The sequence below is a fragment of the Hippocampus comes genome, unplaced genomic scaffold (genome assembly GCF_001891065.2).
Source record: "Hippocampus comes isolate QL1 unplaced genomic scaffold, H_comes_QL1_v1.1 scaffold490, whole genome shotgun sequence".
Lineage (NCBI taxonomy): Eukaryota > Metazoa > Chordata > Actinopteri > Syngnathiformes > Syngnathidae > Hippocampus > Hippocampus comes.
Genome location: NW_017805887.1, coordinates 174,369 through 190,413, shown reverse-complemented (window position 1 = coordinate 190,413; position 16,045 = coordinate 174,369). Strand labels below are relative to the sequence as shown.

The 16,045-nt window shown below is 48.5% G+C and overlaps 1 protein-coding gene across 1 annotated transcript in view; it reads right to left on the bottom strand.

Annotated features, from left to right (window-relative positions):
• Positions 1–774: 774 nt before the first annotated feature.
• Positions 775–16,045, bottom strand: part of LOC109527554 (sodium channel protein type 5 subunit alpha-like) — a 34,006-nt gene continuing 18,735 nt past the window's right edge. The window contains exons 7-16 of the mRNA XM_019889543.1: positions 14,106–14,197; positions 13,050–13,292; positions 11,218–11,281; positions 4,374–4,515; positions 4,117–4,314; positions 3,771–3,953; positions 3,397–3,654; positions 2,475–2,603; positions 1,170–1,290; positions 775–1,037 (exon numbers count right to left, since the gene is read on the bottom strand). Of these exons, the coding sequence (XP_019745102.1) occupies positions 775–1,037; positions 1,170–1,290; positions 2,475–2,603; positions 3,397–3,654; positions 3,771–3,953; positions 4,117–4,314; positions 4,374–4,515; positions 11,218–11,281; positions 13,050–13,292; positions 14,106–14,197 (1,693 nt within the window). The remainder of the gene's footprint in view (positions 1,038–1,169; positions 1,291–2,474; positions 2,604–3,396; positions 3,655–3,770; positions 3,954–4,116; positions 4,315–4,373; positions 4,516–11,217; positions 11,282–13,049; positions 13,293–14,105; positions 14,198–16,045) is intronic.

Below are 16,045 nucleotides of genomic sequence, written 5' to 3'. Positions count from 1 at the left end.
TTTTTTTTTTTTTTTTCCCACTGTTATATTTGCCAATATCTGTACCGAAGTACCGAGTGTGCGTACTTTTGCCACCCTCTGGAGTCCGAAAAGGCACTGCTGTCAGCTGCAGTCACATGACATGGTGCGCACAGTGCAGCGTCAACACACTTCTTCTTATGTGAAACGCTGCAAACTTTCAAGCCATTGAGGTATGAGAAAACGCCGAGTCATGACGTCGGGGTGAGAGAGCGCTGCGCAGCTCAATTGTTCACGGGATAAATCTTGTAATCCTCACAGATGTTTCCGTTGCTGTTTAGCCTTTCGGCATCTGTGTGTGTGTGTGTGTGTGTGTGTGTGTGTGTGTGTGTGTGTGTGTGTGTGTGTGTGTGTGTGTGTTTGTGTGTGTGTGTGTGAAACATCGTGTCAGGACATGTTAAATGAGTCATTCTTGAGGAAAGCAAAAATCCATGCAATTCACATTATAAACGCATTGAATTTTTGAAAATTTCCCGCTCCCAAAAATCCTTTTTTTTTTTTGAAATAATTCAAAAAATATTGACCAAAAAAAAAAAAAAATCAGCAAATAGGTGAATCCAAGTGTGGTGAACAGCACGTATGCCCTTGAGCAGGCGTGCCCAATACGTCCATTGCGAACGACCGGTAGCCCGGAGACTTGTCCCAAGTGTGTGTAGGGGGAAATGGAAAAACAAATAGTGCACACAGCTCGAAGCATGCTATCAGTTTAACTTTCACCCAAAAAGTATTTCAAAAAATAAAACAAAAAAAAGCAGGTCACTTGTTGCCGGAGTGCGTTACCAGATTTCCAATACTGAGCATGCCGTTGAAGTCGTCGGTCATGGGGTAGTGCTCCATGGCCATGAAGAGCGTGTTAAGGACGATGCAGACGGTAATAGCCAAGTCCAGGAAGGGGTCCATCACCATGATCTTCACCAGACGCTTGACATTCAGCCACCAGGGGGAGCACTCCCACACCAGGTGGCGATGGGCGAAGGCGTACCAGCACGGGTGGCATTTCTTGTGGGCCTCCTCCAGTTCTGATCAGTTGGGTAAAAAAAACAAAAAACATCCTAAGCACGCGTCATCCCAATCACATCTAAGGAGAGTCTGTTGGGTGAACTGAAGCATCCCTTCAATCGAATTCCAAGCAAGCTAATGGCTAGGCTCACCCTCCATGGCGTCCGTCAGGTGGCTGGCGGCGCTGGGCGCTCGGCCCCGACGCTCCGAGCCCAGCGTGGACGCTGGCCGAGGGAGCAGAACCGTGCTGAGCTCCGTGCTTGACGTCGGGACCTGCCAGAACCACAGCCGAGCGGTCATGTCAATGCCACACAACATGTACACCAGTGCGTTGAATCAGCGTCCGCATCCCCTGTTGCCATGGTGACGCCACTGAACACAAACACACGGTGACCATTTGACCTGACATGAATCCTCTTTTACGTGTTTGTGTGTGTGTGTGTAAGGGGTGTGGGATTGGTCCGTGTGTGCGCGTCAGTATTTGTCTACGTGATTTTTTGCACATGTGTGGCAGCTTCATTAAGTACACAATCTAATAAGCTTTAATGTGAGGGGTGCTTAACGCTGGCTTTTGATTGAAGCTATCAGAGCGTGCGTGTGTGTGTGTGTGTGTGTGTGTGTGTGTGTGTGTGTGTGTGTGTGTGTGTGTGTGTGTGTGCGCCCATTTCTAAGTGGCCACTTCATTAGGTACACAATCTAATGGGATTTAAGGATGCACTTTATGCTGCCTTTTGATGTCCCAACTGTTGTATCAATCGATTCCGATAAAGTTGCGCAAGTTTGTAGCCTGTAGCGTTCTCAGGTGTGCTTGCGTAACATTTCCCGCCCTCCGACGCGACATGACGCAGCATCGTTAAGGTAACCAAAGGTGACCAAAGGTCACTTCCCACGATGCCGCCGCCGCCTCCTCCGTCCTGGGTGCCAGGGGAGGCTGGCGGAAGATAGAGAGAAAAAAAAAGCCGCTGGCCGCCAGTTGTTTGCCTCTGGTTAGCGGCTAAGAGTCGCCATGGTAACAATTCCGTGGTAACCAAGCTCCATCCGTCCTCATCCGGCTCAGCTGCGAGCCGCGGGATGGAAGCTCGGCACCCACACACAACTTTGCACAATTTTCAAGACACCGAGGAGGGGTCAAAGTGGGCAAAGCGTTCACGTGGTCTACCGCAGTGATTTGTCATGACAAAGTTTTGACTGACGTTAAGAACAATAAGGAAACATCGGTTTCAAGCAGCTCCTTTCACCTTTAACCCCACAAAGCACTAAGCTAGTGTGTTCGCTGTTATCGGAGTTGCCCCGCGTGTGCGCGCGTGTGTACGCGCGTGTGTTGAGCTCATGATATCAGAGTGCAGCTATGCAAAGTGCTGATTCATAATTCACATGTCTGAGTGTTGGATGGATGCAGTCTCCACCATTGTTTCCACTGTGACAACACACGCACGCAAGCACAACGCAACACTCACACTCTCCTCCTTGACCTTCTCCATGGTGCAGGCAGGCAGCTGCCCCGGCAGGGGCGGTGGCGAGACCACCCCGTTTTGGTCCATGGCAACAAAAAGCTTCCCGTTGATGTTCAGAGTGGGATAAAATACCTGAAAGTGCGTGTGCGCAAACGCAAACATACACACACACACACAAAACAGGTTAATAAACTAGTGCAGCGTTCGACATTTCACCATGAGGTTCGTGATTCAGTTCTAAAGGGACACAAAATTGGAACCAAGCCATTATTGTGTACGGCATATGGAGGCCATTTGTTTCATAGGCACTGTATATATATCTGTTAATTTGAGTTTATTTCACCGGTTCATGCAATTGAGAACAGATTGAGAGTATGCGTGGTGAGCAGAGAGTGAAGATAGGCTGGGGTCTTAAGCAATGAGTGTTTTTTTTGTTTTTTTTAGGTAAGCATGAACCATGAGTAAAGAATATTCATATAAAAATCTTTGCTCGGGTTGTTTTGGGGTCATTCAGCAAAACATAATGGCAGGCCTGCTAGCTAGCATCAGTTCAATTGCATGCCGTCCATTTTCAGTAGGCCAGCTACTTTGTTTGGCCACCTAATGCCATTTTAGCAATGTCAGAGAGTTTTCAAATTTGGACACCAGACCTGAGAAATGAATTAGCTTTGCGCTAGCTAGAATGAGGCTAGCAGCGATAAAGATGGGTTTAAAATCAGACCACAGAGAAGAAAACAAACATCCTTTGTTCTGCCACTGGCAGGGTATGGCATAGAGGTTGCAGTGAAGTTATAATGATCTAAAAAGGTGAACCTTTCCATGTATTGATATGCTACACTCTGATAAATTTGAATTAAATTACTGAGTACGTACATGTGATGTCATAGTGTAATGTCCCATACGAGATGTTCCTGTTTGATGTTACCTGCGAGTTTCTGCTGGCGGTGCTGTAGGTGCTGGGTCGGCGTTTGGGCCACGGTTGCGTCAGGATCCCACTGAAGGTGCCGCCGCTATACGTCCGTCCCCCGGCGCTCTCCACCACGTCGCCTGGCACGCTGTACTCGTCGTCGGCCATCTCGGCCTCTGAGCCGCGGCTCCTCAGCCGGAAATTAAAGATGGACGACACCTGGCTGCTCCGCCGAGTTCTGGTGGAGAAAGACCGAGCCAGCAGGGGATGGAGGGGCTGGGAAAGGAAGTGGATGGACAGATGTTACCTCCTTATGTCTTAAAGTGACTATCGCCTCCATCTGTGTTAAGACAGACGGAGGCCGTAAAAAAAACTCTTCTCGGTGCCCTCACCTTGGAGCTTTCCGTCCCATCCGCCTGTAGCAGCTTCTCCTCTGATAGGTTGGCCTCCACGTCGGCGACCCCCACCAGCGCCTGACTGCGCCGCCGCTCCTCCATCAGGTCCAGGTGGGGTCCAAAGGGAGACACTTCCGGTGACATCAGCGAGTCAGAGTCCGGGGCTTTCTGTGCAGCTGCCTGGTGGGAGGAGTTAAACAGAGGCGGGGAGTAGGTCACGCAGGTCTTGAAGACCGTGTTCAGTGAGTTCAGAGATTTGTTTCTAAATACATGTTTGAAGATAGTTCCTTTTTTGAGGCTTTTGTTTGAGGCTAAATTAGCGTAGCTCATGATGTAGCATTACCTGCTGCTCCTTCTTCAGACGTTCCACGGCCAGCTGGAACTCGCGCTCCTTCTGGCAGGCCTCGGCAATAGTGGCCTGGTTCTGCTCCTCGTACGCCATGGCCACCACGGCCAGAATGAGGTTGACCAGGTAGAAGGAGCCCAGGAAGATGACCACCACGAAGAACACCATGTAGGTCTTGCCGGCCGAGCGCAGCGTCTGCACGCGACCACGGTTAGCGCCGACGAGCGCGCAGCGACTGCGGAGGCGAACGTTACCTGATGGTAGAGGTTCTCCCAATAGTCCTGAGTCATGAGTCGGAAGAGCGACAGGAAGGCCCAGCCGAAGGAGTCGAAACTGGTGTAGCCGTAGTTGGGGTTGCGTCCTGCCTTCAGGCACTCAAAACCATCTGGGCACTTTCTGCGGTACGACAAGATTTAATTGGCTGATGATGATTTGTGACATTCATCCATCCATCCATTTTCTAATCCGCTTTATCCTCACGAAGGTTGAGGGCGTGCTGGAGCCAATCCCAGCCGTCTTCGGGCAGTAGGCGGGGGACACCCTGAACTGGGTGACAGCCAATCGCAGGGCATACATAGACGAACAACCATTCGCGCTCACAATCACACCCAGTGACAAAGTGTTCCATTAATCTTCCATGCATGTTTTTGGAATGTGGGAGGAAACCGTAATACCCGGAGAAAAGCCACGCAGGCACGGGGAGAACATGCAAACCCCACACGGGAAGGCCAGAACCGGACTCGAACCCCGCACCTCTGCACTCCGAGGCGGACGTGCTATAACGGTGTCACTATTTTTGTGAAATGTTAGCGCGCCAACTGCTAGCACGTTAGCATTTAATCAGCTGTCATTAGCTGATGGTGATCAACGGCGGCAGGATGTTATGTAACCAAGAAGAGCAGAGCACGCGCAGGAAGTGGGCGGACAGCATCCCCGCCCTCCATTTTCTCCTGACACAAACAACAGCAACGCATCCTCGTTAGGCTCGTAAGTGCCGTGTGACCGGGACCCGCCCACACATGTCACCCGTGAGATGGAACAGACGGCCAAAATTGATATTCCACATTCGGATCCTATCGCATCCATCGCGGCCCACATAGATGGGCCAACAACATCAGCAAGATGCACAAAGCTTTCAAACAGCGGTTGGACCATTTTTGCACAACGGACTGCTTTCGAATTGTTGCGATGTGTATTTTCAGGAAGAAAAAAAAAATACTTTATAAACACCGACAATAATGACACAGTTAAACAGTTTTTGTCACACTGCATCAATGCTCCTCCTTCTGTTGTGCCCGCCATGGTTACGTGATGGCAGCTCATCAGCTTATCAGTACGGCACAAATATTAGTCATTCTATGCAGGGTAGAAATAATATAACAGACTGAGTACTTTTATGTTGTCTGTCGCTGTCTGTTGCCGAGAGGCTTATAACACCGCAACATACAGTCGATGCTATTTAGCATTAGAGAACACCGCAACATACAGTCGATGCTATTTAGCATTAGCATAATGTTAGCAAAGTCTAACCTATGCGGTTGTTTTAAATACACTCGGTGGAATTCTCTTTGTTTTACGTAAAGTTTGAGGGTAAAGTTCAACTGGGACTGGAACCCGGTCGACAAAAGCCTCGCTTAACGCCTCTCCACCTTTCGCGAGATATGAAAAAAATGCTCAAACGGCTCAAAAGTGTGGATTGTTGTTGTTTGCCAGACGGGAGTACTGCTGAGGCCTGCCAGTAACAGGCAGTCCTTCTTCTTGATGTGATAATAAAAAGCTGAGCAGCAATCAATGCAAATGTACTTTCAAAGCGCTACTAACACAAACATCACAACGTCGATGCTAACACAATACGCTAACTTGCACATTGTGCTGATTTTACAAACGTCGCGTACGCTCACAAAGGGGGCGGGGGCGGGGAGTGACGCGCGCACAGACAGACACACACACACACACACACACACACACACACACACACACACACACACACGCAATGTGATTAATCAGTCGTCAGCTGTCATCTTGACGGCGCCTCGACTGACACCCACCCTGAGCAAGGCCGTGCCGTCTCACACACGCGTACACACGTACGCGTAAACACACACACACACACACACACACACACACACACACACACACACACACACACACACACACACACGTCACCCTTCCATGTATCCATCTCATACAAGTGAGTCAACATGGTGGCATGTGAGTGTGTCTGATGGCTCCAGTGTGTGTGTGTGTGTGTGTGTGTGTGTGTGTGTGTGTGTGTGTGTGTTAGTGTGCTTAAGGACCTCGAGGACACCCAGAGTGTGTGAGAGATATGGAAAATGCAGACGGGAGGGCGTGTCCACGTGTGTGCGTGTGCGAGCGTGAGAGGTGTGAGAGTGCGAGAGCCCGCAGTTATCTCTCACACACACCTCGGCCTGTATTAATGGAGGGACGCCACTTCAGCCGCCCAGTCACACTAGAGGGGCCCTCACTTTGTCTCTCTCTCTCACACACACATACACAAAGTTGTTTGCGCTGGTGGAGTGTGTCGCATCAAACAATGTTTTGGACTTCATGGAAATGGGGGAGCGTGCACACGCGTGCGTGTGCGCGCGCATGCGTCTGTTCCCCTGCCATTCCATTTTGTTTCCCGTCTCTCTCTCTCTCTCTCTCTCTCTCACACACACACAGACACACACACAGACACACACACGCACACACACACACCTTCAATTATAACAGGTAAACTGAGGCCTGGTAGGAAGCCAATCCTTAGCATCACTATGGCAACCGTATCCCTGTGGTGGTTGCCGAGGGAGATTGTTTTGTGCCACCTCTGTTGGGAGAAGTGTGGACAAGCGCGTGTGTATCTGAGTACGCTGTATGCAAGCGCACATGTGTGTATCTCAACGTGTATTTGTACGCGTGCATGTGTGTGTTAGCTTGCGTGTGCTGTCTGCTTGTATGCAATTGTGAGTACATGAATGCATGCAAGCGTGCATGTATGCACGTGTTTGTGTGTGTGTGTGTGTATCCTTGGACGTTCGTGTGTTTGTTTCATGTGCACTTAAATGATACGTGTGCACAAGGTGTGGCACGTGATGACATTGAAAGGGAAGACGAGCACGCTTGCATTAGCATGTCGTGACCCTGGTGTCAGGTGACGCTTCAAACTTTTTCTTGATTTTTACCTCCCGGCTCAGCAGTTTCCAAGGGGGTCAGAGGTCATCACTCTCTTAGCGGAAACAGAGCTGGGTACAGCGGGGTCGACGGTCGACCTGGGTGGAGGTTAAAAGTGGCCTTGGTGGAGGTCAGAGTGGTTTCTACTTGTGTTGAATGTCTGACAAGTGACATCAGCAGGGGCTCCTGAAATAGCCTCTGGAGCCAGGGGGGGGCGGAGTCAGACACTTGTTAGCGATGACTGCAGTGCTTTGATGGCTAACGCTAACGCTAATGAGCGAGCGACACACATGAACAATCACACTCGGCTAGAGTCTGCAAGCTTGGGAACAAACGGCCTGATGACTGAGCACAAACACACACACTCACACAAAGACACAAAACGAGTGTGCATGCGTGCGCACACACACACACACACACACACACACACACACACACACACACACACACACACACACACACACGCACACACGCACACACGCACACACGCACACACATTTGGGCAAAGCATGCTGGGAACGTCAAGGACAAATAAGATAAGGTTTCAGCTCGTCTCGCTCAGAAAAAATCAAATCAAATTTGCCGTCTGACGGCGAAGCTTTAAAGCGTTTAAATGAAACTTAAAACTTTAAGTGGCGTCCCATCTTTTGCCAACAAATCACACGTGTCTTTGGATTGGATGCCAAAGTGCAGATGTGGTCTGGAACATGTTGGTGGGATGTGCTTGGTGTGGCGAAAACACTCCCCAAATCTTTTTGAATATTTTCCCAGAGGAGGCACCGCTGTCCCGATACTTTTGCCCACTTGGGGTATTTAAAGTTCAGCATGTGACAGCTGGACTGAAACAACATGCTAACTAATTAGCGCTTAGCTGGCGGAGTGGCGGGAACATCAGGAGGCTGTGTTTGTCTGCGTGTGTGTGTGTGTGTGTGTGTGTGTGTGTGTGTGTGTGTGTGTGTGTGTGTGCGTGTGTGTGTGTTTCAGTTGATCAAAAGCAATGACATACACAATCAGAGGATCTGAGTGGCTCAAATGTCAGCGGGCAGAAAAGGTCAGAAACAGTTTCTGCTGTCAGACATCTTGCTCGTCAAGTTGATCCTTTAGCTTTAGCAATTAGCATCAACGCACAAACGTCCATTCAGACTCTGTTTGTCGTGTGATCGAGCGGCCTGGCCGCCGCCAAGGCAGTGCCAATCATTATGCCAGCATGAAGGTGATTGGCTGCAATCAAACTGTGGGGGCGGGACTAAACCACAACAGACGCTCTCACAACGTGGCGGCAAACACTGTCAACCCCACAACTACAACATACACTCCAATACTGGTGCTACGACACTGAGAATGATACTGACACTGATACTGATAAAAGTACAGATATTGATACTGCTAGGCTATCGTTCTTTTACTGCTAATACAATCGCAACTCGTACGGGTATTCATACTGGTATTGTTATTGATCCTGGTACGCCAACTCATACCACTATGCCGACTGGTATTGCTGTTATATTGGTACTGATATTGATACTGGTACTGTGACCCACACTGGTGACGGTACTGGTATTTCTACTTTTAATAAATTTGATACTAGTACTTCTAATATTATTGATACTGGGACCCCTGCTTATACGGATACTTTCATAGCTGCTAGTACTGACAATGATACTAGTTCTAGTACTCGTACTGTTATTGGTACTGGTATTTCTACTTGTAATGATACTGCGACTGTACTGCTGCTGAAATAGATACTGGTGTTCTTACTAGCATTGGTACTAGTCCCTAGGACTGCTACTGTCGCTTGTGGAGGTACTGGTATTGGAGCTAGTACTGTACGGGTACTGGTCTAGAATGTGACAAATGCTAATGAGAAGGATTCTAATGTTAGCTGAATGGCTGTCCAGCGAAAAATGTGAAATGAATACATAATAATAATAATAATCTTGTTTCTATTCCTTTCCATGGTTCAAAGCGTATTTTATTTATTTTTTTTAGCTTTGTGCGCATGCAGACAAACCCACACACACGCACGCGCAGAACCCCCGCGGAGCTTGGTGGAAGCCTCTTTGGCATGTTTGGCTGTACATGTAAAAGACATCACATGGTTGGACTCCCGCAAAGCTCGCAGTGCGCACACAGTACACACACACAGTACACACACACACACACACACACACACACACACACACACACACTAGAAATAAACAACCATTTAGAAAAATGTTTTGGTGTTGTTGCATTTGCGCTATTGATCTGTGTAGCTTTTAACATAATGTTGTAAGGTACAAGTGCACACTAGGAACAAACACACACACACACAAATGCCCCCCACACACACAAACTGGAGTGGCGACCACCAGCAGAGAAGGCGGCTAATGGAATGATAAATATGGTCCATACGACACTCGTTCCAGGAACGTCAACCCCCCCTCGGCCACATTTCTCTTCTAACTGTTGGCATGGCAGCTCGCCGCACAAAACCAGGAAGACCGGTCGCTACACATTTGTGTTCTGTGATTGGAAAGCGACCAGTCCATGGTGCATACCTCTCTCCCATAGTCCGCTGGGATGGACTCAAGCTCACCCCGTGACCCTAACCAGGACAAGTGCTATAGAAAATGCATGGACGGATGCTCATTTACGTAATAACGATGATGATGATGATGAATTAGTGCCGAGCTCAGCGAGCGATCGCAGCAAGTATGTCGCAGCGGCTTAGCTCAGTGACCTTTGCCCCCGGGGGCGGCCGTAGCGGCCTGGTGCGTGCGGCGCCCGGTCGCAGGGAGCCAGCAGCGGCGGCGGCATCAGCGTCACTGTCAGCGCCGGTCATGTGCGACGACACGCGACACAGCAAGTGCAGGGGAACGCTTTTGCAACACCTGCAACTACACCACCGGGTTGATGACTGGCGTCGCCATGGTGACCGCAACCAACACATCCTCAGTTAGGAGGCTGCTGCTTTCATCATCATCTGGCCGATGGAGGCGAGACATCCAATTTGGAAAGCGTTTCTCAGTTTTTGTTTGTATCTCCATACGTTGGACTTTATACCATTTTTGGAGAGATCGATCTTAGACATCAGTCCATAAAATTTCCCATGTCTCTACTTTTTTTTTTTGCAGCCTTCCACTTGTTTCTGCTGATGAGTAGTTTGCATCTATCTCATAATGGTTGCAGCAGAATGAATTCAGGAGTCTTTAAAACATAACGTACATCAGCACGAATTCAAAGTGGGATTTTAGAACTGTGACACCGATAAGCTTGCGTGCTGCTCGGGCATCTCTCCCTTGAAGGCGAGTGAAGTTTTCCCTGTCACTTTTCGCTTGTTTGCACGTTTTCATTCATTTCTATTCATTCATTCCCCTTTTGTTCTTTTTTTTCCGCTCCATCTGTTTGCTCCGCTTCCTGCCATCTGCTCCTCTTCCTCTTCACCTCCACGTAAGCTGGTTGTTGCTTCTTCATCTCCTTCGCTACTTAGCTTCCTTCTCGTCTTTTTTCAACTCAAGCCCCCCCCATAGCCGTCTTCTACTTCATCATGTTCTCCATCCATCCTCCTTTCCGCCTCACCTCACCTGAACCTCCGTCCTCTCCCGACTCTCCCGTGGCAAGCTCGTGTTAGCCTGCGAGCTACGTGTTAGCATCCCGAGATGGTTTCATGCGGCGCAGTTGGTCGGCTAGCTGGAGGCTAATACGCGCACGCACACACACGCATACACGTGCATGATGCTGTTCTGATAGCGGTGTCATTCAGAGTGTCAGCTTCCCGCTCTCAGCGTCAACACTGAGCGTCGATCCTTGTCCGTTCTAAAGCCGCATGTCACATGACCCCGCGGCGTGGCACACTGGCACTCGGTCGGCGCAAAATTGACTTAGTTTATTTTCGTGATTATTTTGACTGACGCCGGGAAGCCGCTGCCGAGGTGGACTCACCCTGCGTCGCTGCTGTTGCCGCAGATCAAGGCATCCTTGGCACCTTCCACCTTGTAAAAGTTTTCTGCAAGAGAGAATAACAAAAAAATTCATCAAATACAATTTTATAATACATAACATAGTTATGGTTAAAAAACAAAACAAAAAAAAAAAAAAAACAGCAATATTGCATGACTGTAACTTTTATGGTCTTTTCCGTTAGTCCATCAATTGCATTTAACATTATACGTTAGCATTAAACTAGCAGACTTGACTAGACTACCATTTCTTGATGAGAAAGAGAGAACAGGTGCTAAGAAATACATTAAAAAAAAGTCTCTTCCAAAAATGTTTTAAGTAGTAGTGTTAAAGTTTTATTTAAAAAAAAAAAAAAAACAGTTGCAGCAAGCGGCAATGTGAAAGCCACGCACGGGGATGATGCCTAACAATGTCTCCAGTCTCTTCCCCTTGAGTGGCAGCCGGTTCGCGTGAGTGGGCGGCTCAGACGCGGAGGATGCCGCTGATAGCGGGATGAAAGCCGGCGTTTTATTGTGAAAAGTCATTCCCGTGTGAGGCGGAGTTGCATAAGAAGACGCCAAACTCTGACCTTAAAAGCTAGCTTGACATTTTCATCCACTTGCCTCATGGGAACAACTTTCAGCACGCTCATCTTTTATTCAGCACACGAACGCATCACGTACACATGAACAACACAACATTCATCCCACACATAAGTAATCAGGAAGGCAAAAGACACTTTCTGCAAAATGCATTTTTCTCAACATGTTAATTACTTTACAATGAGTTTTATTGTGGCGGGACATGTGGTCTATCAAAAACTGCAAAACGCTTAAAAAGACGAGTTTTATTGTGGCAGGACAGATGTGATGTAGAATCAAACTTTACATAAAAGCTACTAGGTTACTTTTATTGTTGTAGGACAGGTGCCACGTCAAAAACAAACTACATGACCCTAAAAGACGAGTTTTATGGCATTGGTATAATATAGGTATATCTATTGTTACGGGAAAACTTTTATTGTGGCGGGACAGGCAAGGTAGATGTTGCTGGGCTATTGATCAGCGTAGTGGCTGGACTCTCGGGTTTCACGGCAGCTTTTAGAGGGTCGATAGAGACGCCTGCGGGGATGCTTGCCTGCTCGTTTGTTTGTTGGTTTGTTTGCTTGCTTTGTTGGTTTGTGACGGGTGGAGACACAAATAGCAGCAGCATTAGCATCCAGCTACATTAGCATCTGGCGCCATTCGCACACAAAGTCGGGAAGGCGAGTGCGAGGGCCAGGAAAATCGAACACAACTCGGGTTGGGGTTATTTCACAATAAAATAAAAGAAGCTGAAGTACAATGCGCCTTTTGCAAAGTTCAAAGTCACAAAACAGCACATCTGCGGTAAAATTAAAATTGTAAACTAATTTAATATAGAATACTAATGCTAAATTAGGGTGAATTGTGATCCTTCCACAAGATAGACACAGCCACTGGTCCACTTTCAATCACTTCGAAGAAGGGTTACAAAATACCAAAAGAACAAGCCCATTCTTTGACGACCTGCTAATCACCTCAACTGACGCCGTCAACATTTAGCCAGTTAATAGCTAGCCAATTCTAACATTCTCATTTGCTGACTTTCATGTCATTCAACAGGACTAGCCCACCTTTTAAAGACACACAAACACACAGTCAACGTCACGGATACTACGGTGGAGAAAAAGAGGACGGTGACCCCACGTGAACAAAAAAAAAAAAAATAAAACCTACGCTCAAATGCATGTATAGCATTTTGGTCTTACCGTACAAGCAGTACAGACAGTTTGTTTGGAAAGCTGAGCAACTCACCCTCGTCGCTGGTGAAGTGTCTCATGGACGTCCACGTCTTGTTGTTGCAGAAGAAGGACGCATTGGCGGGCAGGCTGTCGTTGACGCAGTGCGCCGTGCTGCGGACGCACTTCTGACGAAGGTTCCCCATGAAGAGCTGCAGGCCGATGAGCGCGAACACGCTCAGGCAGAAGACGGTCAAGATCATGACATCGGCCAGTTTCTTCACCGACTGGATCAGGGCGCCCACGATGGTCTTCAGGCCTTTTATGGAGGGAGCGTGGGGTTAGAATGCTGCCCGTAGCTAACGGCGAAGAGCAACAGAACAATTGAAAAACAAACGCTCATGTACATTCTAGTCGTGCAACAAAGATAAAGGCTGTGGATGGAATCACTCCCTGCCCTTATGAAAAAAAAAAAAATCCCAATATAGTGATTAGGAAGTAGGAATGAGTGAATGGTTCCCAACACAGCCCAAAGACGAGCAAGCTAAGAAAACCAAAAGTTGAATGGAGGCAACAAGATTTAATAGGGGGACTACACACTTAAAATTTCAACGTGAACAATTTTTGGTGGGTAAAAAATGGAACCTCGCCAACAAACAACCCTCCCATTGCCTCCATTAATTTTTGGGGGTATTTCCATGAATTACATGACTGAAAAATCAATACAGACAAGCTAGCAAAAGCGCTTTGGACAGATGCAACATGAAGAAGAGGGAAAGGAAATACGCAGGAAGAAAACATGGAGGAAGAATCCTGATCGGAGTCAATCACATGCACTTTTATTCTGGGCATTTTGAATCAAAAGACGTGCTTAGATGCTAACAACTCTCAAAAGTGTAGCGCCCGTAACTTTTTTGAACTCGCACAATGATGTGTTGCTATTACTTTTGTTATTTAGCACGTGGTATAGTAGACGTCATGCCGTTGACGCTACGTGCTAACATACTAAGCGGAAGTCATACTAAACGGAGGTCAGCTAGCGTCGGTGTGCACGGTTTTTAAACGTGCATTTTAACGTACGTACGCTACCGCAGGGCGGTTGTTATGGAGGTGAGGGGAGGGGCGCGCTCACCTGGGATGACTGAGATGGTTTTGAGCGCTCGCAGCACCCTGAACGTCCGCAAGGCCGACACATTACCCAGGTCGACAAACTCAGTGACATATCTGCAACAAGGCCAGACGACACAAAAGACACACAAGAAGGCGTCACGCACAGACACACAAACACGCACACACCAGTGGACAATCCGCCGACGAGACGGACGCGCGCGCGAGACGCCACCCGGAGGGCCGACACCATGGAAAGCCCAGCTTAATCGAGTACTAATAGGCCGAGGAGGCAGTAGTAGTTGAAAAAAAAAAAAATTCTACTATGCGCTGAGTCTCACTACTATTGACTAAGAGCAGACTAGTGCAGGGACCTTGACCTGGATTTCAAGGATGTGGTTATAAATGCTCATCTCGGCTCTTTGTAAAACGCGCATGGCGCGACTATGCTTGGCTACAAACACCCTCCGGCTGACTTCCTGTTTTCAGCTCCCTGCTGTGATTCTTCTTCGGTTGTCCTGAGGCCGTGGGGAAACGGTGGGGGTACGGGCACTCAACACACACACACACACACAGGGGCTGAGACACGGGAAGACGTTTACGACCACACTGCGATGGCGAGCGTTTCCTTGGTAGGTGTGGTACCCCAACCCGCCCGTCCGGTTGGGTGGGCTGTTGGGCTCCGGTGGCGATCTTACCTGGGATGACCGAGATGGTTTTCAGGGCTCTCAGGACTCGAAAGGTTCTCAGCGCCTGCAGGTTTCCTACTTTGATAAACTCTGTTAACAGCCTGCAGGGGGCAGTGTGGCGCGTGCAGCAGCGACAACGATGACAACAGAAGAAGACAAAACAGAACGTCTCTATTGGACACACTCGGTGAATTGTATCAGTTGTAGAAATGACGGACGGAAAGCGCCGATTTAAGAGTCGCCCTAAAATGAACAAATTGGAATTAATTCGATGTCGTTGATTGGGTGAATAGCCACAGAAGTGTGTTCTGAAGCAACCTGAACACCGATAGCTGCGTGGCCTTCTGGTCTGGCGAGTGCAAACAGCGCTGGAGAAAGCTCATCCAGTATTTCTCCCTCTTGACAGCAGATTGATTGAATTAGTGCGGTGGGGTTGGGCGTGCTGATGCCGGCGGTGCTGTGGCAGTAAAAGCTTCACTTTGAATTTTTTTTTTTTTTTTTTAGTCTTACGTGTCAAATGTGACTTTTACTTTGACCTCGGGGCACTTTGTCACCTCATCGTTGTTGAGGCCTTCCTTCGCCTCAGTTTTCTCTTGCAACTTTACCGGCACGTACACGAGAACTCCATACATTAAAAAAAAAAAAATGCTGTCATGCGATCCTGTCATAACATGTTGTCATTTAACACTGACTGTCATGTGACACTACCGTTACGTGACAAGTTCATGTGACTGCTGTCATGTCAAGGTGTCATGTGACGCCCTCACGTGACACGTGTCACACAATGTCATGTGACACTGACCGGCATCATGCGTTGTTGTCACGCCACTACGATCGTGTGACGCCATCACGTGACAGTCGTCGACATTGACGACGGTCATGTGATGCCCCGCCTTCTGTGTTGGGATCACGAGACGGTCATGTGACGCCACCATGTTAACGCGAACCACCGCGCTGTTACTGCCAGCCACGTAACGGCCGTTACAGCGGCGGCGAAGGGGCGGAGCAACGTGTGTTGATTGGGGGGAGGGGGGGAAGAAGGCCGTTCATTAACGCTGTTGCCGTGGCGATTGTGACTCACTGGGAAAGGACGAAAGCATCGTTCGGTCTGTATGAGAGCGCGTTTGTGTGTGCATGTCCGTGTCCAGAGGGGTGTGTCTATTTACTGACCATCACTCTGCTTTTAATAAAGCTTGAGGTGACGTTTCAGGGGCACAGTGTGTGTGTGTGTGTGTGTGTGTGTGTGTGTGTGTGTGTGTGTGTGTGTGCGCGCGAG